Source organism: Narcine bancroftii, chromosome 5 (genome assembly GCF_036971445.1).
Source record: "Narcine bancroftii isolate sNarBan1 chromosome 5, sNarBan1.hap1, whole genome shotgun sequence".
NCBI classification, from domain to species: Eukaryota; Metazoa; Chordata; class Chondrichthyes; order Torpediniformes; family Narcinidae; genus Narcine; species Narcine bancroftii.
In genome coordinates, this window is record NC_091473.1 from 51,765,678 (window position 1) to 51,793,567 (window position 27,890).

Below are 27,890 nucleotides of genomic sequence, written 5' to 3' on the forward strand. Positions count from 1 at the left end.
AGTTACTTCCCTCTGGCAAACTCAAGCTGCTTCCTAATTTATCCTTCAAGTAGGATCTCAATTGGTAATATGCCAACACTGTATCTTGAGTTATATTGTACTTATCTTTCATTTGTTCAAAGGATAAGAATCTATTTCCTGAAAAACAATTTTCTATTCTTTTAATCCCTTTTTTTTCCCATTCTCTAAAGGAAAGGTTATCTATTGTAAAAGGGAGTAACTTGTTTTGCGTCAATATTAGTTTTGGTAATTGATAATTTGTTTTATTTCTTTCTACATGAATCTTCTTCCAAATATTGAGGAGATGATGTAATTCTGGAGAACTTCTATGTTGTACCAATTTTTCATCCCATTTATATAATATGTGTTCAGGTATCTTTTCCCCTATTTTATCTAATTCTAATCTCGTCCAATCTGGCTTTTCCCTTGTTTGATAAAAATCTGATAGGTATCTTAATTGTGCAGCTCTATAATAATTTTTAAAATTTGGCAGTTGTAAGCCTCCTTGTTTATACCATTCTGTTAATTTATCTAGTGCTATCCTCGGTTTCCTCCCTCTCCATAAAAATTTCCTTATTATTTTCTTTAACTCCTTGAAGAATTTCTCTGTCAGTTGTATTGGCAATGCCTGAAATAAGTATAATATCCTTGGAAAAATGTTCATTTTAATACAGTTTATCCTTCCTATTAGTGTTAGTGGTAAATCTTTCCAATGCTCTAAATCGTCCTGTAATTTTTTCATTAGTGGATAATAATTGAGTTTATATAGTTGGCCGAGATTTTTGTTTATTTGTACACCTAGGTATCTTATTGCTTGCATTTGCCATCTAAATGGTGATTCCTTCTTAAATTTTGAGAAATCTGCATTATTCATAGGCATTGCTTCACTTTTATTTACGTTGATCTTGTAACCCGACACTTCTCCATATTCCTTCAGTTTCTTATATAATTCTTTTATTGATAGTTCTGGTTCTGTTAAGTACACTATAATATCATCCGCAAATAAACTGATTTTATATTCCTTGTCTTTTATTTTTATTCCTTTTATATTATTATCTGTTCTTATCAATTCTGCTAGTGGTTCTATAGCTAACGCAAACAATAAAGGTGATAGTGGGCATCCCTGCCGTGTTGACCTGCTTAAGTTAAATTGCTTTGATACATGTCCATTTACTGTCACTTTCGCTAACGGTCCCTTATATAATGCTTTAATCCAATTAATATACTTCTCCGGTAAACTGAATTTTTGCAATACTTTGAACAAATAATTCCATTCTACTCTGTCAAAGGTCTTCTCTGCGTCTAAAGCAACTGCTACTGTAGGTGCTTTATTCCCTTCTACTGCATGAATTGTTAATAAATTTACAAATATTGTCTGTTGTGCGTCTTTTTTTTTGATAAATCCAGTTTGGTCTAAATTTACCATTTTCGGTACATACTCTGCTAATCTGTTTGCTAATAGTTTAGCTATTATCTTATAATCTGTGTTAAGTAAAGATATTGGTCTATATGACGCTGGTGAGAGTGGATCTTTCCCTTGCTTTAGTATTACTGTAATTATTGCTGTTTTACATGAATCTGGTAAGCTTTGTGTTTCATCAATCTGGTTGATTACTTCCAGGAGGGGCGGAATTAATAAGTCTTTAAATGTTTTGTAGAATTCTATTGGGAATTCATCCTCTCCTGGTGTCTTATTATTGGTAATTTTTTTATTATCTCTTGTATTTCTACTATTCCAAATGGCTCTGTTAATTTATTAGTTAAATGTGTCTCTTGAAGAAAGTCCAGATCCACCTCCATTTTTTAAAATATGTGTCAAGACCCTTTTCCATTTCACTGGATTGTTTAGGCCATTAACATTAAAAGAGACTACCTTTATGTTCTTAGTCATTATCTCCAGGTTCTTCCCAAAGTACCTCCCCCCTCGCTGGTACCCTCCCCCCCCCCCCACACACACTCCCAATCTCTTACCATCTGACCTTTGATCCGCTCCACCCGAGCCATGAGAATAAGCAAATAAAAAACAAAGGGAAGACAAAGATAATAATTCAAATAACTGAGCAGAACAGCATGAAACTAAGTGCAAAAGAGATTCACAATCATACTTCCTCTTAATCCCATATAACCCTCCCAATGCAACCCCAGCCCCATACTACATCCACCATCCCTTTTGTTTTGCTGACAGCCTCCTTCGGCTGTCAACCATTCCCCAGAACAAAAGGTTGTACCACTGGCACCCATCTAATCCCCTCTCCATCATCTGAGCTCCCCAGGAAGACACAGATAAAGCTATTATAGCTATTTGGGTTAACCCCTCACTTTTTAAAAAAAAAACTTACTTTAATAATTTAAATACCAAGAAAGGTATAATCTAGAACATCTTTCCTTCAAATTTTACTTCTCCTATGTTTCCCACTGCTGGTAAACCTTTGGCAAATTCATGTGCTTCCTTTGGGTCTGCAATAAATTTTCTTGTACCCCCTGGCAATGATACCTTTAGGATGGCTGGGTACCTCAATACACGGTCATAACCTTTTTGTTTAACTAATCTTTTAGCTGGTTCTAATGCTTTTCTTGCTTTCAGGAGGGTCGCGCTAATGTCCGGGTAGAAAAAAAACTTTGTTGCCTTCTACCTCTAGGGGGACCCTCTTCTTTTCGTATTCATTGGTGCCGCCCCCAGTAATTTTTCTCTGACCTGGTAACGTACTAGTCTCACCAGGACAGATTGTGGCCTTTGTCCGGGACCAGGTCTTGGGAAAAGAGATCTGTGCGCTCTTTCCACCTCGACCTTTTCTCCCAGCATTTCTCTACCCAGCACCTTAGGGATCCAAGTTTGGAAGAAATGTGTTGAACTGTGCCCTTCCACCCCTTCTTTTAACCCCATTTTCTTAATGTTATTTCTTCTGCTAAAATTTTCAAGGGCATCCAATTTTTCCCAAACATTTTTCCTTTCCTTTAATAATATTTCTTACCTTATTACTTATACTGCGTATAGTCTCCTCATTCTGGCTCACCTTTTCCTCCACCTTAGCCCTCCTACCCATTAGCCCAGATAGGGGGCTCTGGACCCTGTCTAGCTCCCCCCCTCCCCCCATGTTTTGGGCTCTTTCATCTACAGCTCTAAAGAGCCTGCTTTCCATTTGCCCCATCTTGCAGGGCTCTGAGCCCCCCCACTTGCTTTTCTTTAGCAGAGTTCTCTTTCTGTGTCTCCCTGCTCCACAGGACCTGTCTTCATCGCTGGAGTCTCGCTCTTGTAGATTTCTGGACCACCTGCAGCTGCCTGTATTAGAGATCTCTTCTAGAGCAGCGCAGCACCTGCCAGCTGGTCAGCTAGTTTCAATGCTGGTTGCTGTCAGAACTCCCGCAGCTCCCTGGAACTCGATCCTGGACCCGGTACTGGGGCAGAGGTGAGTATTGGAGTCATCCCCATTGTCGACACCGACGCCTGCTGCTCTGCGGGACTCGATCCTGGACCTGCTACTGGGGCAGAGGTAAGTATTAAACTCACCCCCGTTGTTGGCACCGATGCCGATTTCCTGCCGGTTCCCATTCTGTCGGGCCGCTCCGATGTCTGTGGGGTTCAGCGCTGCTGCTCCGCGACCATTGCTGATGCCGACCTCTTAACGGGCCTCGCACTCCCGGTCCGACAGTCCCATTGAGAAAGTGGGGATCCGATCCTTTCTCCATCCCCAAGGGCTTCAGGGGATTTTTCTTCAGGTACTTGCCGGCCATTTCTATCGGAGTCTTGCTCTTCCCGTCTGGTAAGTTTCATGTTTGAAATTGCAGCTTCCACTTCGGGCCCCGTGACGGCCCCGCCATTTTTCCTACCACGAGGCACACCTTGCTTTATCTCTCGTTTCGGGGCAGATTCTATCATATTCTTACTTAGTTGCCTGCTCTTTTTGATCATTCTGTATTCTAAATACTTTCTGAAGCCCTTTCCTAGTATTTTATTTAAAAATCACGGGACCTCTCGGGTTCTGCCTCCTCCTACTCTCCCTGCATCACTTGACCTCCTACACATTCATCTTGATACAAGTGACCCTGCCCACTAATGTGATGGGCAGGGCCATCCATCTGTTTAGGACCTCCTCAGTTTTTTGAGCAAGGGGGTATAATTTAGTTTATTTAAATTTTGCAGATTTTTGTCCACCCTGAATCCTAGGTTCTTAATCCCTTTTTGTGGCCACTTCAATTGACTGCCTTCTTTAAATTGACTATCATTCCATTTTGTAAGTGGCATAATTTCACTCTTGTTCCAATTGATCTTGTACCTGGAGACTTTCTCATAATCCTTCAGGGTTGAGTGGAGCCTGACCAGCAAAGTTGCTGGGCCTGACAGATATATCAGCAAATAGGTTGACTTTGTGTTCTTCCTGGATCACTTTGAACCCCTTGATGTCTGGATCCTGCCAAATGGCTTCAGCTTGCATTTCTATAGCCAAAATAATAGAGCTGGAGACAATAGACACCCTTGTCTACTCAATCTCGATAGTGGAAGGCTGGAGATATTTGCCCATTAGTCACAACTTTAGCCTTGGGTGCATGGCACAGCATCTTGATCCAATTTATAAAAGGTGACCCTAATCCCAACTTCTCTAGTACCTTAAACAGCTTCTCAGCATCCAGGGCCAGGGCAACACTTGGATCATCCCTTGATAATCAGCTGACTGTCTTTTTTGCACAAAGCTTGCTTGGTCTACATTTGTTAGCTTCAGCAAATGCTTCGCCTTAGCAAGTATCATAGTCTGTATTCAGCATTGAAATAGGTCTATAAGGGGGGAGTCACGTGATGGAGTAGTGGCCGGACGGTGAACTCCAGCCCTCTCCAGAAAAGTCGGGAAAAACAAGAGAAAATACAAAGGCACAGAAATACAAGTTAAAGAAAAGTGAGTATAAAGGTGGAAAGAAGATGGAGACAAAAGGAGAAAAATCAAAATCAACGGAAAGAAGAGAGGAAGAGAAGACAACGGAGGAAAAAGGTGAAGGCCTTACCTGTCCGAAGAGGCCCGCTGTGGAGAGAGGGCCCCACTACCTCAGGTCGGTAGAAAAAGAACTACAACAATGGCTCACAGAGCCGAGTAAAAGTGCGCAACCGCGCATGCGCGACTCCTCGCGCATGCGCGATGCGCATGCAAAAAAACACACCGACGGGAGGGGGGACCAGCTGGGGAGTCGATCTCCACAGCCGGCAACGACAGCTGCAGAACACCTGCAGCAAGAAGAGACCACAGAAGACAATGGAAACAAGAAAGAAGAGGAGGAAAGGGCAGCAAAGAAACAACAGATGGCCAACCCAGAGGAAGAAGAAGAGGAAGAATACAGTGAAATAGATAAAGGGAAAGGCAAGGTAAAGGATATACTTGCTCTTGTTAGAGGATACATGGAGTCATTTAAAGAATGGCAAACACAGGAATTCAATGATTTAAGAAGAAGAATAAACAAAACAGAAGAGAAAATAAATAAAATGGATATGACCTTAACAGAAATGGGGAAAAAAATGGACAAGATGGAAGAGCGGGCAGTAGCAGCAGAAATGGAGGTAGAAGACTTAAAAAAGAAATTGGAGGAATCTAATAAAAAAACTAAAGAGACACAAGAATTACTAGCCCAAAAAATAGATATAATGGAAAATTATAACAGAAGAAATAACATAAAGATAGTGGGCCTTAAGGAAGATGAAGAAGGCAAGAATATGAGGGAGTTTATAAAAGAATGGATCCCTAAGGCCCTAGGATGTCCAGAACTACAGCAAGAAATGGAAATAGAAAGGGCACATAGAGCATTGGCCCCTAAACCACAACCACAACAAAAACCAAGATCTATTGTAGTAAAATTCCTAAGATATACTACAAGAGAAAAGGTACTGGAGAAGACAATGGAAAAAGTAAGAGAGGGCAACAAACCACTGGAGTATAAAGGGCAAAAAATCTTCATTTATCCAGATATAAGCTTTGAACTCCTAAAGGAGAGAAAAGAGTTCAATACAGCAAAAGCGATTTTATGGAAGAAAGGATATAAATTTACACTGAAGCATCCTGCGGTATTGAAAATATTTATTCCAGGACAACAAAACAGACTATTCTCGGATCCAGAAGAAGCACGAAAATTTGCAGAACAATTACAAAAATAGACTGAGGGATGAAGACGGGTAATGAGAGCAAAAATTATCACGATTGATATGTATGTGGGTAAAGACAAAAATAGACTGAGGGATGAAGAAGGGTAAGGAGGGTAAAAATGACCACGATTGATATGTATGCGGGTAAAGAGGTATAAGAGTGAATAGAGACAATGGGCATATGTGAAAGTATCTGTAATTAGAGGAAAACATAGAGAGTATAGACAAGAATTAATAAGAGAAGGCAATGGAATAGAGAGAATAAGGAGGGAATTAAAAGAGTGACCTTTGTGACATATAAAAAGCGAAATCTTTTCTGGGGGGGGCTGGGTGGGGGAAAAGAGCGGTCACTGCAAAATCAGTTGACGCTTGCGAGTGGATTCGCAAATCCAAATGGAGAGGGGAGATGTGGTTGTCCGACAAGGGATAAAGGGCAACTCAGGAGGGGAAGGGGAGACTGGGGATAAAGAAGATAGAAATAGGAGAATAAGGAAAAGGTTGGATGTTGTAGGAATGTTGTCTGGTAAAGAGTTGAAAATAAGAAAACAGAAATGGAAAAGGAGGAAAGGTAATGATGGAAAAACGGAAAGAGAAGATAAACAAAATATAAAATGGCTACGCTGAACTATATGACTCTAAATATTAATGGAATACATAACCAAATTAAAAGGAAGAAACTACTAAATTTACTGAAAAAGGAAAAAATAGATATAGCATTTGTCCAAGAAACACACTTAACTGAATTGGAGCACAAGAAATTAAAGAGAGATTGGGTAGGACATGTAACAGCAGCATCGTATAATTCAAAAGCAAGAGGAGTGGCTATATTAATTAGCAAAAATGTGCCATTTAAAATAGAAGAGGAAATAATAGATCCAGCAGGGAGATATGTTATGATAAAATGTCAGATATATTCAGAGCTTTGGAATCTACTTAATATATATTCACCTAACGAAGAAGATCAAAAGTTTATGCAAGATATCTTTTTGAAGGTAGCTAATACGCAAGGGAACATACTAATAGGAGGGGATTTCAATCTGAATTTGGATCCAAATATGGATAAAACGGGGAAAAAAATTAACAGGAAGAACAAAGTAACCAAATTTATAATTAAATCAATGCAAGAAATGAAACTTGTGGACATATGGAGGAAACAAAACCCAAAAGAAAAGGAATACTCATACTACTCGACTAGACATAAAACATACTCAAGGATAGACCTATTCCTGTTATCAGCCCACATTCAAGGGAGAGTTAGGAAAACGGAATATAAAGCTAGACTATTATCGGACCACTCACCCCTGTTATTGGCAATAGAGCTAGAGGACATCCCTCCAAGAATGTATAGATGGAGATTAAACCCCATGCTACTTAAAAGACAGGATTTTAGAGAATTTATTGAAAAACAATTAAAAATGTACTTTGAAGTAAATACGGAATCAGTGGAAGATAAGTTTATACTATGGGACGCAATGAAAGCATTCATTAGAGGGCAAATAATAAGTTATGCAACCAAGATGAAGAAGGACTATAACCAGGAAACAGAGCAGTTGGAAAGGGAAATAATAAACATAGAAAAAAAATTAGCAATAAAGGAAGATACAACCAAAAGAAGAGAATTGGCGGATAAAAAAATAAAATATGAAACATTACAAACATATAAGGTGGAGAAGAATATAATGAAGACAAAACAGAAATATTATGAACTAGGTGAAAAAACACACAAAATCTTAGCATGGCAGCTTAAGACAGAGCAAACTAAGAAAATGGTATTGGCAACAAGGAAAAAAGACAAACAAATTACATATAATCCAAAAGAAATTAAGGAAAACTTCAGAGAATTCTATGAACAATTATACCGAACTGAAAACGAAGGGAAAGAAGGGAAAATAGATGAATTTTTGACTAAAATTGAACTACCAAAACTACAAATAGAGGAACAAAATAAATTAACAGAACCATTTGGAACAGTAGAAATACAAGAGATAATAAAAAATTTACCAAATAATAAGACACCAGGAGAGGATGGACTCCCAATAGAATTCTACAAAACATTTAAAGACCTAATAATACCGCCCCTCCTGGATGTAATCAACCAGATTGATGAGACACAAAACTTACCAGATTCATGTAAAACAGCAATAATTACAGTGATACTAAAACAAGGGAAAGATCCACTCTCACCAGCGTCATATAGACCAATATCTCTGCTAAACACAGATTATAAGATAATAGCTAAACTATTAGCGAACAGATTAGCAGAACAGGTACCGAAAATGGTAAATTTAGACCAAACTGGATTTATCAAAAAAAGACGCACAACAGACAATATTTGTAAATTTATTAACTTAATTCATGCAGTAGAAGGAAATAAAGCACCCGCAGTAGCAGTTGCTTTAGACGCAGAGAAGGCCTTCGACAGAGTAGAATGGAATTACTTGTTCAAAGTATTGCAAAAATTCAGTTTACCGGAGAAGTATATTAATTGGATTAAAGCATTATATAAGGGACCGTTAGCGAAAGTGACAGTAAATGGACATGTATCAAAGCAATTTAACTTAAGCAGGTCAACGCGGCAGGGATGCCCACTATCACCATTATTGTTTGCGCTAGCTATAGAACCACTAGCAGAATCGATAAGAAGAGATAATAATATAAAAGGAATAAAAATAAAAGACAGGGAATATAAAATCAGTCTGTTTGCGGATGATGTGATAGTGTACTTAACAGAACCAGAACTATCAATAAAAGAACTATATAAGAAATTGAAGGAATATGGAGAAGTGTCGGGATACAAGATAAACGTAAATAAAAGTGAAGCAATGCCTATGAATAACGCGGATTTCTCAAAATTTAAGGAGGAATCCCCATTCAGATGGCAAACGCAGGCAATAAGATACCTAGGTGTGCAAATAAACAAAAATCTAGGCCAATTATATAAACTCAATTACAATCCACTAATGAAAAAATTACAGGACGATTTAGAGCATTGGAAAGAGCTACCACTAACACTGATAGGAAGGATAAACTGTATTAAAATGAACATTTTTCCAAGGATACTATACTTATTTCAGGCATTGCCAATACAACTGACAGAAAAATTCTTCAAAGAGTTAAAGAAAATAATAAGGAGATTTTTATGGAGAGGGGGGAAACCGAGGATAGCACTAGATAAATTAACAGAATGGTATAAACAAGGAGGCTTACAATTGCCAAACTTCAAAAATTTTATAGAGCCGCACAATTAAGGTACCTATCAGATTTTTATCAAACAAGGGAAAAACCAGACTGGACGAGACTAGAATTAGATAAAATAGGGGAAAAGATACCTGAACACATATTATATAAATGGGACGAAAAATTGGTACAACATAGAACTTCTCCAGTATTACACCATCTCCTCAATATATGGAAGAAGATTCATGTAGAAAGAAATAAAATAAATTACCAAATACCAAAACTAATATTGACGCAAAATAAGCTACTCCCTTTTACAATAGACAACCTTGCCTTTAGAAAATGGGAAAAAAAAGGGATTAAAAGAATAGAAAATTGTTTTTCAGGAAGTAGATTCTTATCCTTTGAACAAATGAGAGATAAGTACAATATAACTGGAGATACAGCGCTGGCATATTACCAACTGAGATCCTACTTGAAAGATAAATTAGGAAGCAACTTGAGTTTACCAGAGGGAAGTAACCTTGAATATGTGATTACAGATACAATGTTAATCAAAAGATTTATAAAAAATATGTATATTAAACTGCAAGAAAAGGAGAATGAGGAAACAAATGGTAAAACTAAACAAAAATGGGAACAAGATTTAAATATAAAGATAAAAAAGGAAACATGGGAGAAGTTATGCTCTGGAACGATGAGAAATACAATAAATACGAGGCTGCGTATGATACAATATAATTGGTTACACAGACTATACATTACACCGCAAAAGTTAAATAAATGGGACCCAACAGTATCTGATAGATGTTTTCGATGTAAAAAAGAAAGGGGAACAACAATTCATGCAATCTGGACATGTGAGAGAGTAGAAAAATTTTGGGATGATCTCAATCAGATATTAAATAAAATAACAGAAAACAATATACCAAAGAATCCAGAGATCTTTCTCCTAAGTAACATAAAAAATAAAGAATTTGGAATTGACTTGGAAGATGCACAAAAAAGATTTGTCAAGATAGCCCTAGCCGTAGCAAAAAAATGTATTATGTCAACCTGGAAAATGGAAGATAATTTGAAAATACAACAATGGTATATAGAAATGAATAAATGTATTCCATTAGAAAAAATAACATATAGTTTAAGAAATAATATTGAAATATTCGAACAAGTATGGGAGCCTTACATTAAATACAATAGCGAAAACCTACCGGGAACAAACATTACCTAAGTTGATGGAAGGAGAAGAAAAGAAAAGAATGGACTAAGTAGAATTTCTGGTGTATTTTTGTTGAATGACAACATTGTCTAACTGAATTAATGCAACCTAGATTGTATACCTAAAATGGATGAGAGGGGGGGGGGGTGGGGGGGTGGCTTGGGAGGAGGGAGGGGGGAGGGAGAAAAAGTCACTGTAAATGTGTGGAAAAGAAAAAGTGTACATCATGGCTATTGTGATTTATGGTGTGAAAAATAAAAAAATTAAAAAAAAAAAAAAAGAAATAGGTCTATAAGAGGACAGTTTCAATGGATTCCTATCTCTTTTTTTAAGAATCATCGTAATAATTGCTGTTGTAAAAGGTTCTGGGAGTGTGTGGGTTTCAACTGCCCGATCCACCACCTCCATAAAAAAACTCGGGGTGGGGGAGAGGGAGAAGGGGGAGCCCATCCTCCCCTGGAGTCTTGCCAACTTGTAACAGACTCTATGCTTTTCCTATTTCTTCTTCTGTGAAGGGAGCATTCAATCCCTCCTAATCTTTATGACAAATTTGTTAACTCCAATTTTGACAGGAATTCATCTATTTTCTCAGGCTTCCCAAATTATTCTGATTTATATAATTTTTCATAAAATTGTTTGAAGGCTTCATTTATCTCCTTCAAGTTTTGAGATCCTGTCATCCCCTGTCTGGACCATATTAATTGTTCTTGATGCCTGCTCTGCCCTCATCTGCCAGAAGAGGACTATATGGGCTCACTCCCCCAGCTTGTAATAGTTCTGTCTTCCTCTATTGTATAGGTTTGGAGTGTGTTATATTTGAGTTTTTTGTTTGTCAAAGCCTAATATTTCTCTTCTGAGCCTGAATTTTGAAAACCTTTTTCTAAGTCCACATTCTCCTGTTCCAATTCCTCGACCTCCCTTAAATATTCTCTTTTAACTACTTTTATATATTCAGTTATTTAACCTCTCGGATGCCTTAAGGGTGTCCCAAAGAAGGAATTTGTTTGCAGTGGAGTTACAGTTGGCCTCACAGAATAGATCTATGTTCTAATAAAGCTACAAAACTTTGGTTTCTTCCACAGCAATGTATTAAGGAGCCATCTGTACGCTGTCTCCGGTTTATCTGGCACTGCAATTGTTACTGTCAAGGGGGAATGGTTTGACAATAGTCTCACTGTATACTTGGTTTCCATGATCCTACCTTCTATTTGGGCTGATGCCAAAAATAAATCTATCCTGGTATAGGAGTCATGTTGTCTCAAATAAAACGGATACTCACTTTCTCTTGGATGCTGCTGCCTCTATGCATCTATTAAATTCAGCTCTTTCATAAAGGTCAGGGTAGTTTTAGCCTCCCTAAACATAATGACCCTTTTCAATGATTTATCCAAGACTGGATCCAGACAAAAACTGAAATCCCCCCAACTAGGATGTTTTCTCTTCCCTCTGTCAATTTCAAGAAAATATCTTGTATAAATTTCTCATCATCTCAATTAGGGGCATATATGTTCAGTAGGGTCCAGGATTCTGAATATATCTGACAGTGTACCATCACAAACCTTCCAGCTATTTCTGTGACCACACTTTCCACCCTCAATGGAACATTTTTTCCTATCAAAATCACTACCCCTCCTTCCCCCTTACCCCCATTCCGCCTTAGAATTAAAGGAGGATGCTATTACCTTCCCCCATCCTCTCTTCAGTTTTTGATGTTCATGTTCTATTAAATGTATTTCCTGAAAGAAAGCTATATCCACTCCCAAATTTTTTATGTTTGCCAAAACTCTTTTCCTCTTCACCGTCCAATATAATCTGTTCATGTTCAAAAGTATTTTATAGAGTTGATCTTTGCCCCAGTAATTCCACCTGTGATTATGTCACCCCTGTACCCCCATTACTTCCTGTCTGATATCCATCCAGTCCTTTATCCTTGACCATTTAGACCAGCCTGCTGGTTCCTCCACAAATCCCATAAAAAGAAAGAATAAAAGGGCAGACAACACAATACAACAACACCACCATGACGATCATATCTCCTGTGCCGTTGCCATTTCTCTCCATTGTTCGATCTGTGTATACCTTTCCCTTTCATCTTCCCCCTCCACCCTCACCCCAGAGTCCTCCCAGATCCCTTCCCATTTCTCAATTCCGATATATTTACATAAAAACAATTATTTACACATATTTGCATTAAAATACATTCATTTTTCAACAGTTGTTTACAGTAAGATCCATTAGTCCCTTTTTAATTTTTTTCCCGAGTGCTGGCAGTTCCTTTGCAAATTACTGTGCCTTTTCAAGTTCCATAACTTCTTTTCCTCCCTTCGGAGTACCACTTTCAGAGTAGCTATGTGTTGAAGGACACACTTATACCCATTCTATTTGGTTGGTTCAAATTCTTTTCTGCATTTTAAAAGCGCTGTGCTAATATCGGGATAGAAAAATACTTTATACTTCTCCAGTTCCATTGCGCCCCCCCCACCCCCCCACCTTCTCTCACCAGCTGCCGCCTCGCCCAAAATTTTCTCTGTCCTGGTAACACAAAGCTTCACCAGGATGTAATTGGTTTCACCAGTAGGGAAGGGGTGACCGGTGTGCCCTTTCCACCTCTAACATCTCTCCCAATTTGACTCTGACCAGTACTTCAGGGATTCAACTCTGGAAAAAAAAGCCCAGAGTCCTTCCACTTGATGCCCTCCACCAGCCTCACTATTTTCATATTTCTATGGCTTGTGACACTCTGCGCAGTTGAAGAATGCACAGCCACCACGTTGAGGGTCATTAACGACTGTATATTTGAATTTAGTGCACGCCCCTTTAAGGGCAACGCTGGCTCAGTCACCATGTGCGTGGTGACGTCATAATCGCTGCCCAAGGCATGCCCTGAAAGGGAGGTTTGAGTCAGGAAGAACCCCTGACGGCGCCATCTTCCCATGGCTGCCCCACCACGTGGCGTTACATGCGGGGCTGGTTCGCCATGAAAGAGTGTGCCACCACACAACACCCCACCTGCCCCAGAACCAGCTACGTGTCCAGCCGCTTGGGCAGGCGGCCTTGGTGCTTGGGCATGGCCACCTTTACCGGCTGAGACAAGTCCAAATGCGCCGCCTTCAAGTGGTCCACTGTAAAAAGTTCCTCCCCCCCCCCAACGTCCAGAGTGAAAATTCTGCCGAATTGTTGGAGGACTTTATACGGACCTTTGTGCGGGGTCTATAATGATACCCTCTGGAGTCCTCTCAGACAAACACAAACTGTGCCGAGTCCAGTTCCTTGGAGTGGTAGGATGGCCGTGTTCCGTGGCGTGATGGGGGTGGAGGGGCCAGGGAGGCCAATTTCCTGTGGAGATTCGGCAGCAGGTTTGTGTCCCCGGGTGCTGTGTCAGCTTCCAAGCTGAAGAACTCACTGGGTAGGGAAAGTGGCGTGCCGTATACCAATTCCGCCAACAAGGCTTGCGGGTCCTCCTTGGGTGCCATCCTGATCCCAAGGAGGACCCAAGGCAGTTAGTCTGCCCAGTCCGGGCCAGTGAGTTGGGCCATGAGGGCGGACTTAAGGTGCCAGTGAAACCTCTCCACCAAACCATTGGACTGTGGGTGGTAGGCCATGGTGTGGTGGAATTTAACCCCCAAGATCCTCGCCAGCTGGACCCATAAGCGCGGAGGTAAACTGGGTGCCCCTGTCGCTGGTGATGTGCGCCGGCACGCCGAAACGGGCAATTCACTGACTGACCAGGATCCTAGCACACATCTCCGCCGAAGCTTCTCTCATCGGGATGGCCTCGGGTCATCTCGTGGCTCGGTCCACTCCCATAAAAAGGTAGCGGGCTTCCCTGGACACATGCAAGGGGCCGATGACATCAACGTGGATGTGCTGGAACCTCTGTGCTGACGAGTCGAAGGGTTGGATTGGGGCCTGCATGTGTCTGTGGATTTTGGAGGTCTGGTGCAGTTCCTAGCCAACTCCGCCATCTCATTCTTGAACCCGTGCCACACGAATCGCTTCCCGACCATCTGCACGGTGGTCTTCAGGTCGTGGATTAAGCTAAAGACTTTCGCACTCCACTGTGGCGGTACTACCGGGCATGGTGGGCCTGTGGAGACATCGCAGAGCAGCGCATCTGGGCTATTGGGCACTGAATGCCCTTGAGGTGGCAGTGGAGGGAATGTGTTTTTGCGTGTGTATAGTCAGGGCTGGGGGCTAGCGTGTGGATGGACGGGCATGAGACTGCGTCTGCTACCATGTTGTCCTTGCCTACTCTGTGCTGGATGTCGGTAGTGAATTCCGACACGTAAGAGAGGAGGTGCTGTTGTCTGGCTGACCACTGGTCCTTGACCATGGCGAGTGCTTGGGTGAGAGGCTTGTGGTCTGTGAGGACCGTGAAGGGTCTGCCCTCCAAGAAATAGTGGAAATGGCAGATGGCAAAGTACAGCGCCAGGAGCTCCCGATCGAACACTGCTCTGGCAGGCGCAGCTGTTTGCTGAAAAAGGCCAGCGGGCGCCATTGTCCATCGAGCCATTGCTCCAGAACTCACCCGACCACCGTAGCTGAGGCTTCCACTGAGAGCTCCGTGTGGGCCTTCAGGCGTGGGTGCACCAGCAACGTTGCACTGGCGAGGGCTTCTTTCGTTGCCGTAGAAGCGTTATCCGCCTCTTCTGACCAGGATAAGGTCTTTTCCTTTGCGGCGAGAAGTGTGAACAGTGGGCGCATGGTACGGTTGGCACTGGGAATGAACCGATGGTAAAAAGTTCATCATCACCATGAACTCTTCCAGGCCTTTGAGGGTGGAAGGTCTGGGGAAATGTTGGACGGCTGCCACCTTCTCTGGTGCCGGAGCGGCCCCAGGAACTGCAGCGACTGCTTGCTGAACTGGCATTTGGCCGTGTTGGCCGTGAGGCTGAACTCTGCCAACCGGGCAAACGGTGCGGAGGTGGACATTGTGTTCTTCGTAGTTGCGACTGATGATAAGGATATAATCTAAGTAGATGAAATCAAAGTCCAAGTCCCTATCCACTGCGTCCATGAGGTGCTGGAAAGTCTGGGCTGCATTCTTTAACCCGAAAGGCATCCGGAGGAACTTGAAAAGGCCGAACGGGGTGATGATTGCAGTCTTTCCCACATCGTCGGGGTGCACTGGGATCTGGGGATATCCCCGCACTCAGTCGACCTTGCAAAAGAGCTGCATGTCGTGGAGGTCGGCTGAGAAACCTTGTATGTGCGGGACTGGATACCTGTCGGGGGTTGTGGCATTGTTCAGCCTTCAGTAATCTCCGACTTGGGGACCATGTGGAGCGGTGATGCCCAGGCACTGTCTGAATGCTGGACGATCCCCAACTCTTGGAACCTTGAAAACTCCTCCTTTGCCTGCTGTAGTTTTTCAGACGGCAGCCATCTGGGCTTACTGTGAACCAGGGTGCCTTGCATGGCAATGTGGAAAACTCATGTTGGGGGAAAACTGCATTGAAGCGTGGCTCCAAGATGGCGGGGAATTCATGGAGTATATCAGTGTACTTATCCCTGGCGGTGGCCATGGTGCCGATCTCGGGTCTGACAGCGTCCACGGTGTCCAAAAGCACGGAGTGGAAAGTGCGGGCGTTAACCAGCCTCTTGCTCTTCATGTCGACTAGCAAGCCGTGAATCCTTAGGAAGTTGGCCCCCAACAGCCCGGTTCCCACCGAGGCCGAAACAAACCTCCAGCGGAATTTTTTTTGCTGATCTGGATCTGCGCCCTGCGGGTGCCATAGGTCTTGATGGTGAAACGATTGGCCACCCGCAGGATTGGACCAGGAGATCGGGTGTGAGTCTCCAGTGCTGTAGGGGATAGGATGCTCCACTCGGCCCCTGTGTTCACCAGGAAACGCCGGCTGGTGGATTTATCAATGACATAAAGGAGGCTGTTTACGTGGCCAGCCGTCACAGCCATCAACGGCGGCTGGCCTGGTCGTTTCCCTGGAAGCTGCAGGGTTGGTGGCACTTACAGGCTTGCGCTCCTCAGCGCTGGTGATTAAAAACATTAGGTCGAATGGCTCTCTTCTGGCTTGTGCTTGGGGGCGGCTTGCGGTTGACTGGTTCCCGGCCTTGAAACGTGGTTGAGGGTTGCCTCATGCTCCCTCTTCATGCGCCAGAGGGCGTCTGCTCAGGCTGTGACCTTAAGTGGGTCTGCGAAATCCTCATCTGCTAGGAGCAGCTGGATATCCTCTGGCATTTGTTCGAGGAAAATCTGGCGGAAGAGGAAACAAGGCTTATGATCCTCTGCCAAGGCCAGCATTTCATCCATTAACTCTGACGGGCTGCGGTCCACAAGCCTGTCCAGGTGCAAGAGCCTGGAAGCCCATTGCTGGGGCTGAGGCCAAAAGTCCCCAGGAGCAGGTTTTTGAGGGCGGTATATTTACCCTCAGACGGAGGATGATGGATGTCCACCCTGGCAGCTGTGTCTTGATCCAGCGTGGTTACGAAGTGGTAAAACATCGTGGCGTCTGCTGAGATGTTTCTAAGGTGGAAATGCGCTTCCGCCTGCCCAAACCACGTCCACGGGCAATGGGTCCAGAAGGGGGGAAGCTTGATTGCCACGGCGTTAACCTCAGCCGAATCCATGACTTTGAATCCAGAAAGGCGTCTGGGCTCATCGGGGTCACCAGTGTGGCGCTCTGCGCAGTTGAAGAAAGCACAGCCACCATGTTGAAGGTAATTTAGCCTGTTCCCCTTTAAAGGCAGCTCTGGATCAGTCACCACGTGCGTGGTGATGTCATAATCATTGCCCGAGGCGCGCGCTGAGAGGGAGCTTTGAGTCATCTTCCCATGGCTGCCCCGCCACATGGCATTACATGCAGGGCCGGTTCGCCATGAGAGAGTGCACCACCACAGGCTATAATTTTCTGGGGCATACAACTTTCCCCAGATATGTTCCCTCTCCATCATCAACTCATCCAATTCATCTTCCACCCTACTTAATTCTATCCTCATTTATGCCCACACTATCTCTGCCATTCTTCCTGTTAGGATGGAGAGGGAACTCGGCATCTTGTCCAGTTTTTTAGCCATGTCTTCGGCTCTCCTCTCCACTGCCTGGAAGAGTCTCTCTTCCATGAGTCCCATGGCCTCCAGCACATCATGCAAGGAGGGCTCTGAGCCCTCCTCCCTGTGCCTTACCACAAAGTCCTTCTTAGGCCTCCTGGCGATCTTCCCGAGCTCCATTTTCGCTACTGCCATCTCCATCACTGTTGCGGACCCCATCGTCACCACTCCTGTTGCTACTGCTTGCCTTGCTGCCCGAACTGACGCTGGATCGCCTCGAGCCTGCAACTTCCCAACTCAGCTTGTTTCCATTTTTAAAAAAAAACTTTATTTAAAAGATAAGTAAAAAGTATCATACAATCTAAATATTCAAAGTAATTTTACAAAGATTTATATATAGAAAAACAAAACACAAACATAAAAAATTAAAAAAACAAATAAAAAAGAAAAAAAACAAATAAAAAAGAAAAAAACAAATAAAAAAAAGAAAAAAAACATAAAAAAGAAAAAAGCAAATAAAAAAGAAAAACACAAATAAAAAAAGAAAAAGAAAAAAAACAAATAAAAACCCTCGCCCCCTCCCTTCCACCCCTTCAGCTAGCACCTTAAGGGGAGCCAAAAATATAAATCATATATAAAATTTTTTTAAAATAAATGTTAATAACAGTTCAAAATACATCCAATTGCATATATTTCAAATACAGAGACCACTTATCAACAAAAAAAGAATAATTATCATGTAAATTATAAGTCACTTTTTCCATAACAATACAAGCTTTCAATTCATTATGCCAGCGTGTTATATTAATTTCTACATCATCTTTCCAAGTACTAGCAATACATTTACGCGCTACCGATAACACCAAACGTACAAAAGCAATTTGAACTTTATCCAAACCCATTCCCCTTAATGAATACAAATCTCCCAACACAAAAATCATTGGATCCAAAGGTAGTTTAAAATTATACAATTTTTGCAAAACTATTTTAATTTCTTGCCAAAATGGTTGGACTTTCACACAATTCCAAACAGCATGTAAAATGTACCAGTACATAAACCACATCTAAAGCAAGAATCCGAATTACTAAACTTTTTTTTAAAAACTTTTCCGGGGTTAAATACAATTGATGTAAAAAAATTATAATTGACCATACCATATTTACATTAGTCAATTTAATTACATTGTCCTGACACATGTTCGCCCAATCCTCTTCAGGAAAAGTAAAAACTAAATCATTCTCACATTTAAGTTTAGATTTTTCCCAATCTGGTTTATCCATATTGTCCTGTAATAAATTATACATAACTGAAACATAACCCTTCTTTGGTATAATAGAAGTCAAAGATTCAAATCTCAACAAAGTAGGTAAATACATCTCTCTACCATAATTATCTTTTACCAAAGCCCTAAGCTGATAATACACAAATAAAGAATTTGAAGGTATTTCAAATTGATCTCTCAAATGGATAAAAGAAAGAAATTGTCCCTCTACAAAACAGTCCTGTATTATCTTTATATCTTTAGAATTCCAAATCTTTAAATAACTATTAAACATTGAAAAAGGAATAAGCCGATTATTATTATGATGATGATGATAATGATAATGATGATGATGATGATGATGATAATGATAATGATAATGATAATGATAATGATAACAATAATAATAATAATAATAATTATGGTTATAAAATTGATAATTTATCTTTTGACCCTAAAATTTTATTTTTTTAATCCAAATCTTTAATAAATGTTCCAGTATTGGCATATCATATTCCTGTAATAAAATCAAATTCCAACAGAATATAAATTCACGCATCTCCGTTCTAGGTAGACATGATATCTCCACCTTAGCCCAACTAGGAAGTTGATCCAAATCCATCAGTCTACTGATAAACTTCAACTGAGCTGCCCCATAATAATTTTGAAAATGTGGCAGTTGTAAGCCACCTAATGCATATTTCCAAGTAAGTTTGTGCAATGCTACTTCAGCTAATTTACCTTTCCACAAAAACTCTCATACTGCTTTGTTCAAATCCTGAAAAAAACTCTTTGAAAGTAAACAAGGTATTGATTGAAATAAATATTGAATTTGAGGAAAGATATTCATCTTAATACATTAACATGTCCAATTAGAGTTAATGGGAGATCTTTCCATTTAGTTAAGTCTGCTTTAATCTGTCTCAATATAGATAATTAATTTAATTGATATAATGATTGATAGTCATTGTCCACAAACACACCTAAGTATTTGATTTTATTCGTCCATCTTAATTTTGTAATATTTTAAAATTCAGAATAATCTTGTACTCCAACTGGCAAAATTTCATTTTTATTCCAGTTAACTTTATATCCTGACAATTCTCCAAATTTCAATAAACACTCCTGTAACTGTTTCAACGATCTCTCAGGCTCTATCAAATATATCAACACATTGTCTGCAAATAGATTAATTTTATATTTTTCATCCTTAATCCTCATCCCTCTAATATCCTCATTTTGTCTAATGGCCTGTGCTAACGCTTCTATAGCCAATGCAAATAGGGCTGGTGACAATGGGCAGGCCTGATGAGTTGATCGAGTCAATTTAAAAGGTAAAGTTGTCTGTCCATTTGTCATCACCCTAGCAATCGGATTCATATATAAGGCCTTAACCTAACCAATAAAGAAAAGGCCAAATTTAAATTTCTCTAATACCTTAAATTTAAAAATCGCATTCAACCCTATCAAAAGCTTTTTTGGCATCTAGTGCAACTACCATAGGATGATTAGGTTGCCACCGATATGCATTGATCAAAGTAAGGCCCCCCCGCCCTACTGTCTGATTCCCCCACCCTGCCGACCTCCCCTCCCCAGTAGGGCAGGGGCTGTCAGACAGTGGGGTGAGTGGCAACTATTGGGCAGCGGGAAATGGTCTTAAGGGCAGTGGGCAGGGGTGGCCAGCGGGAGAACGCTGTGGCAGGGGCAGCTATGCGGACTGTCACAGCCCAGCTGGCTGCTCCTGCACCAGGGCCGCTCTCTGCTGCTCAAAATGTGGCATAGTAATGGCGGTCTTCCCTACCCATAAACTCCCACGCAGCTGGAAACACAGGCTGGAGCGTCCAGTCCGGGATGGGAAGGATCTGAGAGTAGGTCAGTGGAACGAGCTAGTTTATTGGTTAGCACAGTCCGGAAGGGTGAAATGGCCTGTTTCTCTGTGCGGTAACATTCTATGGTTCTAAGGGGAAATTGAGTCAGGAGGAAAAAGATGACCTACAGGGTGAGGTTGGAGGGTAATTACTGAAAACAAAGGCTACAAGTACTGGAATCAGATAAATAAGGAAGTGATCAACTAAATTGCCCTTGAATGTCAGAATTCTTCTAAGTGTGGTAATAGTGATAGATTTTGGGCTTTCTTGGCTGGTAAAAGATGGGGAGGCTGCAGGTTTCAACAAAGCTTCTAATCGAACATATTTCTCGATGTTGGCTTGTGTACAAGGCAGTTTAGCTTTGTGCTTATAGCAGCTTTGCTGAGGAAAAATGGAGAAAGGTATTCCATTAGTGGTGGCTGGGTAGAAGAGTCAGCTTGATTAGATCCAACATTCATTTTGCCTTTTCTTTATAATGATCGAAATGCTCCAAGTATCTTTTTTGTTTGTCTACTCTAACATTTTTATTGAATAGAAAGCGGTTTAAAGTCTTTTTCCCTTTCTCTTCCTGTCCCCAGGCTACCAGCAAACGAGGCAAAGTGACCTTCCATTCAGCAGAAAAATTCATCATTGCAACAGGTGAAAGACCTCGTTATTTAAACATACCAGGCGATAAAGAATACTGCATAACCAGGTTTGCTTCCTGTCTATCAGCTGTTTATGTAGCTGTATGGGGGAGGGATGGGTAAAACGAAGGGAATAATTGTGATAGGGTGGAACCAAATGGATTATGGAGTAGCTACCCAATTTAGTCAATTTATAATGTATTGTGGTGAGATTGAGGGATAGGGCAGACTATATAAATGGAAGAAATAAAACTGAGCCAAAACAATGACAAGCAGAAATGACCTGATCTAATGCAGATAGGAAGAGAGAATTGGCTAAAGTTGGAAAATTCAGTTTTAAGTCCAGAAGGCTGCAAAATGATCAGAGAGAAGGAGTGCTCTTCAAATTTGGATTGAGCTTTGTTGTAATAGTACAGACAGAAAGACCACAGTGGTCGGTAACCAGAAGCTTGGGGGAAGGATGTGCCTTTTCAGAAAGGTAGAAGGTACATCAATGTGGCGAATAATCAGTTCAAGCCCAAACTTGAATAATGATTGAACAAGACAGAAAGGTCATGAAAGTAAAGTATTCTTATTGATTCTCATTTGCTTTCATTTCTTTTGTTTCCACAGTGATGATCTCTTTTCATTGCCTTATTGCCCAGGGAAGACTCTGATTGTAGGTGCTTCTTATGTTGCACTGGAATGTGCAGGATTCCTTGCTGGCCTGGGATTGGAAGTGACTGTCATGGTACGCTCAATTCTTCTGAGAGGATTTGACCAAGAAATGGCAGTGAAAGTAGGAGAGCATATGGAATCTCATGGTGTGAAATTTCTGAAGAGATATGTGCCAACTAAGGTAAGACACAATGTATTGGTTGTCCTATTGTTTGTAAAATTTGAAATGGTTCCAAAATCCATGAAGTAGGATTTCTAATCAGAAGTCTTTTTTTAATATTGCTCAAAATGATAAGGGAGCTGGAGATCTGAAATTAAAATATTGGAAGTGATTGTTAGACTGCATTTGTTATGAGAGTAGTGCTTTTGGTACCGCCAGTGGGCTGATATCGCCTCAAACCGTGCATCTTGGCGCCTCACAGTTCGGCGGGCAGCAACCTCCTTTGAAGAAGACCGCAGAGCCCACCTCACTGACAAAAGACAAAGGAGGAAAAACCCAACACCCAACCCCAACCCACCAATTTTCCCTTGCAACCGAAGCAACCGTGTCTGCCTGTCCCGCATCGGACTTGTCAGCCACCAACGAGCCTGCAGCTGACGTGGACATTACCCCTCCATAAATCTTCGTCCGCGAAGCCAAGCCAAAAAGTGCTTTTGGTCAAAAGAATGATCTCTTGAAGAATTAACTGCCTTTTCACACTTGATGCTTGGCCAATTGAGTGTTTTCAGCAGTTTTGTTTTCCCCACAGTTTCAAAATTTAAGTTCTTTTTTTAAATGTAGCAAGTTTTTTTGTATAAAATACTGTTAGTTCAAAGTAATGCATTGGTAAGAGATCTTATTAAATGTTGGGACAGGTTTGAGGAGCAAAGTTGAGGACACTTCTGCTTCTGATTTGTATGTCTGAAAGCAGGAAAGTGGAAAATCCAGTTGGCATTGTTTCCCTTCAAACTGCCTTACTCTGGGAAGGTGACTGACATATGAATATGATGGCTATTGAACTTCTGTGTTTTCCTCTTGACAGTTTGTTCCTTTAATTTCCTATTTATTAAAAAATGACAGAAATTAAGATTATATAACACTGAAATGTAGAAAAATACTCTACACTGTGTCCAAAAGTACACTATAATAATTTTCCTGAAGACAAAGTTAGCATTATTTCTAGGAACAGTCAGCAAGTTGGCAGCATATACGGAAAAGGAGAATGTTTTGCGGACCCCATCTGCCCTGCTGAATGTTTCCAGCATTTACTGTTTAAATTTCATATCTACAGATTCTATTTTTATGAATCTCATCTAGCATTATAATGTCATTTGTATACAATTTCCTTGAGTCCCAGTGTGATGTGCAATTTTCCTTTCAGATTGAACAGCTGGAGGCTGGAACCCCTGGAAGAATCAAAGTAATTGCAAGGTCCACAACAAGCACAGAGATCATTACTGGAGAATACAATACCGTGAGTATAATCTGTTTGTTTTATTCTGAGATACCTAACAGCTTGTATTGAAACAGGATACTGATGTTTACTAATCTGTAAAATAATTATTTTTTCACATAAATGTATGTCATCCTCTAAGTTTACACTGGGCAGTTGCATGGTGTTAGGTCTGCTTTGTTCATGAATGAGTGAGACAAACACCAGGCTGAGTCGAAATCAGGGTTCTTTGTTCTTTATTACCGGATTGTAACACTTGCGACTAACCATGTTAGTCGGAGAATGCATTCTGCCGTTATCAGCAAAATGGTGATTTTTTATACCCTTGGATATGTGCTTAGAACATCATCATATCATTACTTGTCCAATGACTAAAACTGTTGCTATCCTTTCCCTGCTAGCTTCCTGCCTCTCAATCCATCAATGTCTCTCTTATCTTGTAAGTACAAGGATGCATTCACATCTTGTTACAGCCCTGCACATTCCCATCTCATGATGTTTTACCTAACAGGAGTACAAGGACACCTCCCCTTCTTGTTACAGCCCTGTACAGGGTAACTCCTTACACATTCCCATCTCATGATGTTTTACCTTACAATCCCATGGTCAGTAGTCATTTGTGTACAGTCTGTTCTCCTGTTTGGGATTAGTTAATTCCAAACTGCCCCATAATTGAAAAGAGAAGATAAGATGGCAGATCAGGGATTTTTATAATGATAATTCCACTTTGCATTATTTTAAAAAAAGGTTGTACTACTACTTCACCTGTGTGCAGAGGCATTTCATTTAATAAAATGCAAAAGTAGTCTGAAACCATTCAATTGTTTTAAAAGAATGAAAGTGAGACCAGTTTGCTGTGCGGATGTTACTGTAAAGTTGGTTTGAATTTGGCTTTTCTTAAGTGGAATACAGTAAAATCCCTGTTATCCGGAATTCAAGCAACTGGCAAAAAAGGAAAACAAAAAAATAATTTAATAATATAAAAATGTAAATTAAAGTTTAAAATTGAAAAAGTAAACGTGCTCCGAAGCAGCACATAAACCCTTGGTAAAGATGGGAGAAAATATTCAGCCATCGGAGCGCCCCGGTTGTGCCCTGCCTGCAGCAGCTGTTGGAATAAAGTTATGTTTGAGTAAAATGATGTCGCCCAGGATGAAGAGCCGGCCAATGGTGCTCGATGCTGGGGAGACTCTCAAGTGTCTCGCTATCACTGCCTATTAAGAGTCTTTATTAGTATATTAGTAAGGCTTTATCTGTAAAATTGGGGGGGGGGGTTAATTATGACAGCAACACTGTTACCAGCATCAGCAACTGACCAGGGTTCAAATTTAAATTTTGTAAATGATTAAAATGAACTTTACATAATGTGGACAACAATATTGATTTTTGTTTACATTGTTTTACTTTTTGTCTTTTCAGCTCTTGATTCTTGTTGCAGGTGTACTAGGTATTGTAAGAGTGTGTCTTAGGCAACCAGAAAATTTTAAATTCATGAATAATAATCAAAAAGTAATTTGATACTTTTTGCAAAGAACGCTCAGTTTTCATTGGCAGAGAACTATAGAACATAACAGCATAGAAAACAGGCCTTTTGGCCCTTCTAGCCTGTGCCAAACTATTATTCAAGATGGCGTGACAGCTTAAACTCGTAGTTCAACGTTTTGCAAACAGTATACTTGACTATTTTCCATTAAACTCTGAAATGTAATTACTTCACTAGTTTGGAAGTAAATCCAATCTGACTGAATGTTGTAGATGGAGTAGGGACCGTAAACTATCCTGGGAGTAAACTGATCAGTCAGTGTTGAACAGCATAGAAACTGATCATTGAGCCCAACATGCCTATGCTACCAATCATGTCTGTCGATGCTAAATTCCACTTGCCTGCGTTAATATTATATACATCTATGCCTTGTTCATTCAAAACCTGTCAAGATGCCTCTTAAAATGTACTGTTTTCCCTGTGACCGGATTCCAGATAATGACCCTTTGCATGGGAAAAAGTTATCCCTCAGATCCTCTTTAAACCTCTTTCCCCTCTCCTTAAACTTATGGATTCTGGTTTTAGTCACCCCTTTAATAGGGAGCTGACTCATTATCTACTCTATCTATGCCTCTTATAATTTTATATACCTCAATAATAGGTCTCAGCCTCCTTTAATCTATGAAAAGCAGACCTATCTTATCTGACACATTATCCTCCAGCACTTCTGCCAACATTAGTGTGACCTCCACCACTAGCTACATCTTCTCCTCTCCATCCATATTCAATTTTCCCAAGAATGTCTCTGAGACCCCCAATGGGCTCTTCAATCCCTGCCAATCTTTCTACCCCTTTAGGCACTACACTAGTCAGAAGCTTCCAATCTGAAAAGCAACCTTCCATTATCACCTTCTTTGTCCTACTACCAAGCCAATTTAAAAAAAAAAAAAAAAAAATTTCTAACTCACCTTGGTTCCTTTGAGTTCTAATCTTCTGGACCAGCCTACTATACAGGACTTTTTAAAGGTCTTGCTAAAGCATGGAGATAGTCTATGGTCTTGCTCTCATTAATCCTCTTGGTAATCTCTTTTTAAAAAAAATAAATAATTTGAGCTCCCATACATAAAACCATGTTGACCACCTTAAATCAGTCCTTAATTTTGCAAATGCAAATAAATTCTGTCCTTCAGAATCCTTTTAATAATTTTTACACCACTGATTTAGGCTTATTAATCTGTAATTTTCTGGATTATTCCTGTGCCCTTAAAAAAAAATCTGCTATACAGCAGATTTCTAGTATCTTGTATGTGACTAACAAAGATGCAAAAAATCTCTACAAAGACCCCATCAATCTCCTCTCTTACTTCCCTATGATACGCCTGGCCTGGCCAGACCTCAGGGATTTATCCACTTTTATGCATTTCTGAACCTTCAAAACTGCTTCCCTTGCAATGTTGATATGTTTCCTCTCCTCAACTCACCAACTTCTATTTTAGTTATATTTTAATTATTAACAAATAACAACTTTATTCTTTAGGTGTTAATTGCTGTGGGACGTGATGCTTGCACCAAATATCTTGGCCTAGAGAAAGTTGGTGTTATTATCAATGAAAAGTAAGATTTTTTTTAAAGTTCCATAAAAGTAATTGAAGTGTCTGCAAATGGTAGATGTATTGTGAAATGCAGGAGATAAATGTAAAAGATAGTTTTCTTTTAACCCACTCATGTTCAATAGACATTTTGTAATTTTGCTGATAATTCTGAGAATTATTTCCTGTTTTGCTTTTATCTTTAATGAACACTACTGATACTAGATGACAACCTGCTGTTTATAATGCTGGCATTCCACATAGTATCTAGCCCATTCTTACTGGATTAGAGGAAACTGATATAGAGATTTTGTACTGGAGTTGAATTTAAAAAAAAGAGACAATAAAATATCAATGCCCTTTGTTTTGTATTGAGCAATTGACTCAATTCTGAGATCCCTCCAACAAAGGTAAAACCCTGTATGCTCAGTCTCAGTATGTACTCCACTACACCAACTAGGCTATTTTCTTGTTAAAAACATAACCAGGAATAGGTGTGTAGGTAGCCAGAAAATGTGGGTGATGCCACATTATGCTTTTGGTTTGTATTAATCAAAGAGAAGAAAATAGAAGATAGTGTTCGGGGAGGAGTACATTAGAAGTCTTGAGTATGTCACAAGGTGGAGGTTTTATGAAACATACAAGGGTTGATTAATCCCTAGGGAGGATGAAGAAAATATAAGATTGCTATAGGAACCGGGTGTGAGGGTGATCTGGCTGCAACATCTGTCACCCCATTGATCGCTTGGAATGATTCGGCTGATCTGGCTGGCTAGGCAGGCATCACCCTTCACAGGTCCACGTGCGTCCCTCCTGAAGCTCAGCGCTCAATCACAGAGGATGGCCCCCTAGAAGAGGACTCCTCTGCCGGTCTAGGGTATATGACGTAGCTAAAAGGAATGTCTAAACCTCAAAGATTGCTATAAGAAGCAAGGGAAAAGAAAGCTGGGGCCTTATGGAGACGTTAAGAATTTCTTTGCTGCAGGCAATTTACCAGAAGATAGTTCTGGAAGATGGTTACTGTTGTCCCTTTATTAAGGGCAGCAGGCTTAAACCAGGCAACCATAAACTGTCAGTGGTAATGCTGTCAGTGCTAGGGAAATGATTAGAGAAAATCCAGTGATAGTATTTGTGTTCATTTTGAAGGGAAGGACTGATTATGGGTATTCTGTATGAACTTTATTGAACAGTACAGCACAGTATGGGCTCTTCAGTCCATAATGTTATGCTGATCTTGAAAACCTACTCCATATCAATCTAACCCACCCACTCTCTATTTTTCATACAGCCATATGCCAAAGAGTGTTTTAAATGTCCCTGTTGTACCAGTCTCCTCCTCCACCCAAGTAGAGAAATGGAGGGTTATGGGTATTTGTTATGCAAGGATTAGATTATTGTGGAATAAATTTATGTAGGTCAGCATAAAATAGTGGGCTGAATGACCTGT

The 27,890-nt window shown here is 40.6% G+C and overlaps 1 protein-coding gene across 1 annotated transcript in view; it reads left to right on the forward strand.

The window, feature by feature from the left end:
- txnrd3 (thioredoxin reductase 3) overlaps positions 1-27,890 on the forward strand; it is a 56,868-nt gene that overhangs the window by 14,629 nt on the left and 14,349 nt on the right. Inside the window, exons 8-11 of the mRNA XM_069937435.1 lie at positions 21,234-21,349; positions 21,894-22,119; positions 23,300-23,392; positions 26,392-26,468. Coding sequence (XP_069793536.1) covers positions 21,234-21,349; positions 21,894-22,119; positions 23,300-23,392; positions 26,392-26,468 — 512 coding nt within the window. The remainder of the gene's footprint in view (positions 1-21,233; positions 21,350-21,893; positions 22,120-23,299; positions 23,393-26,391; positions 26,469-27,890) is intronic.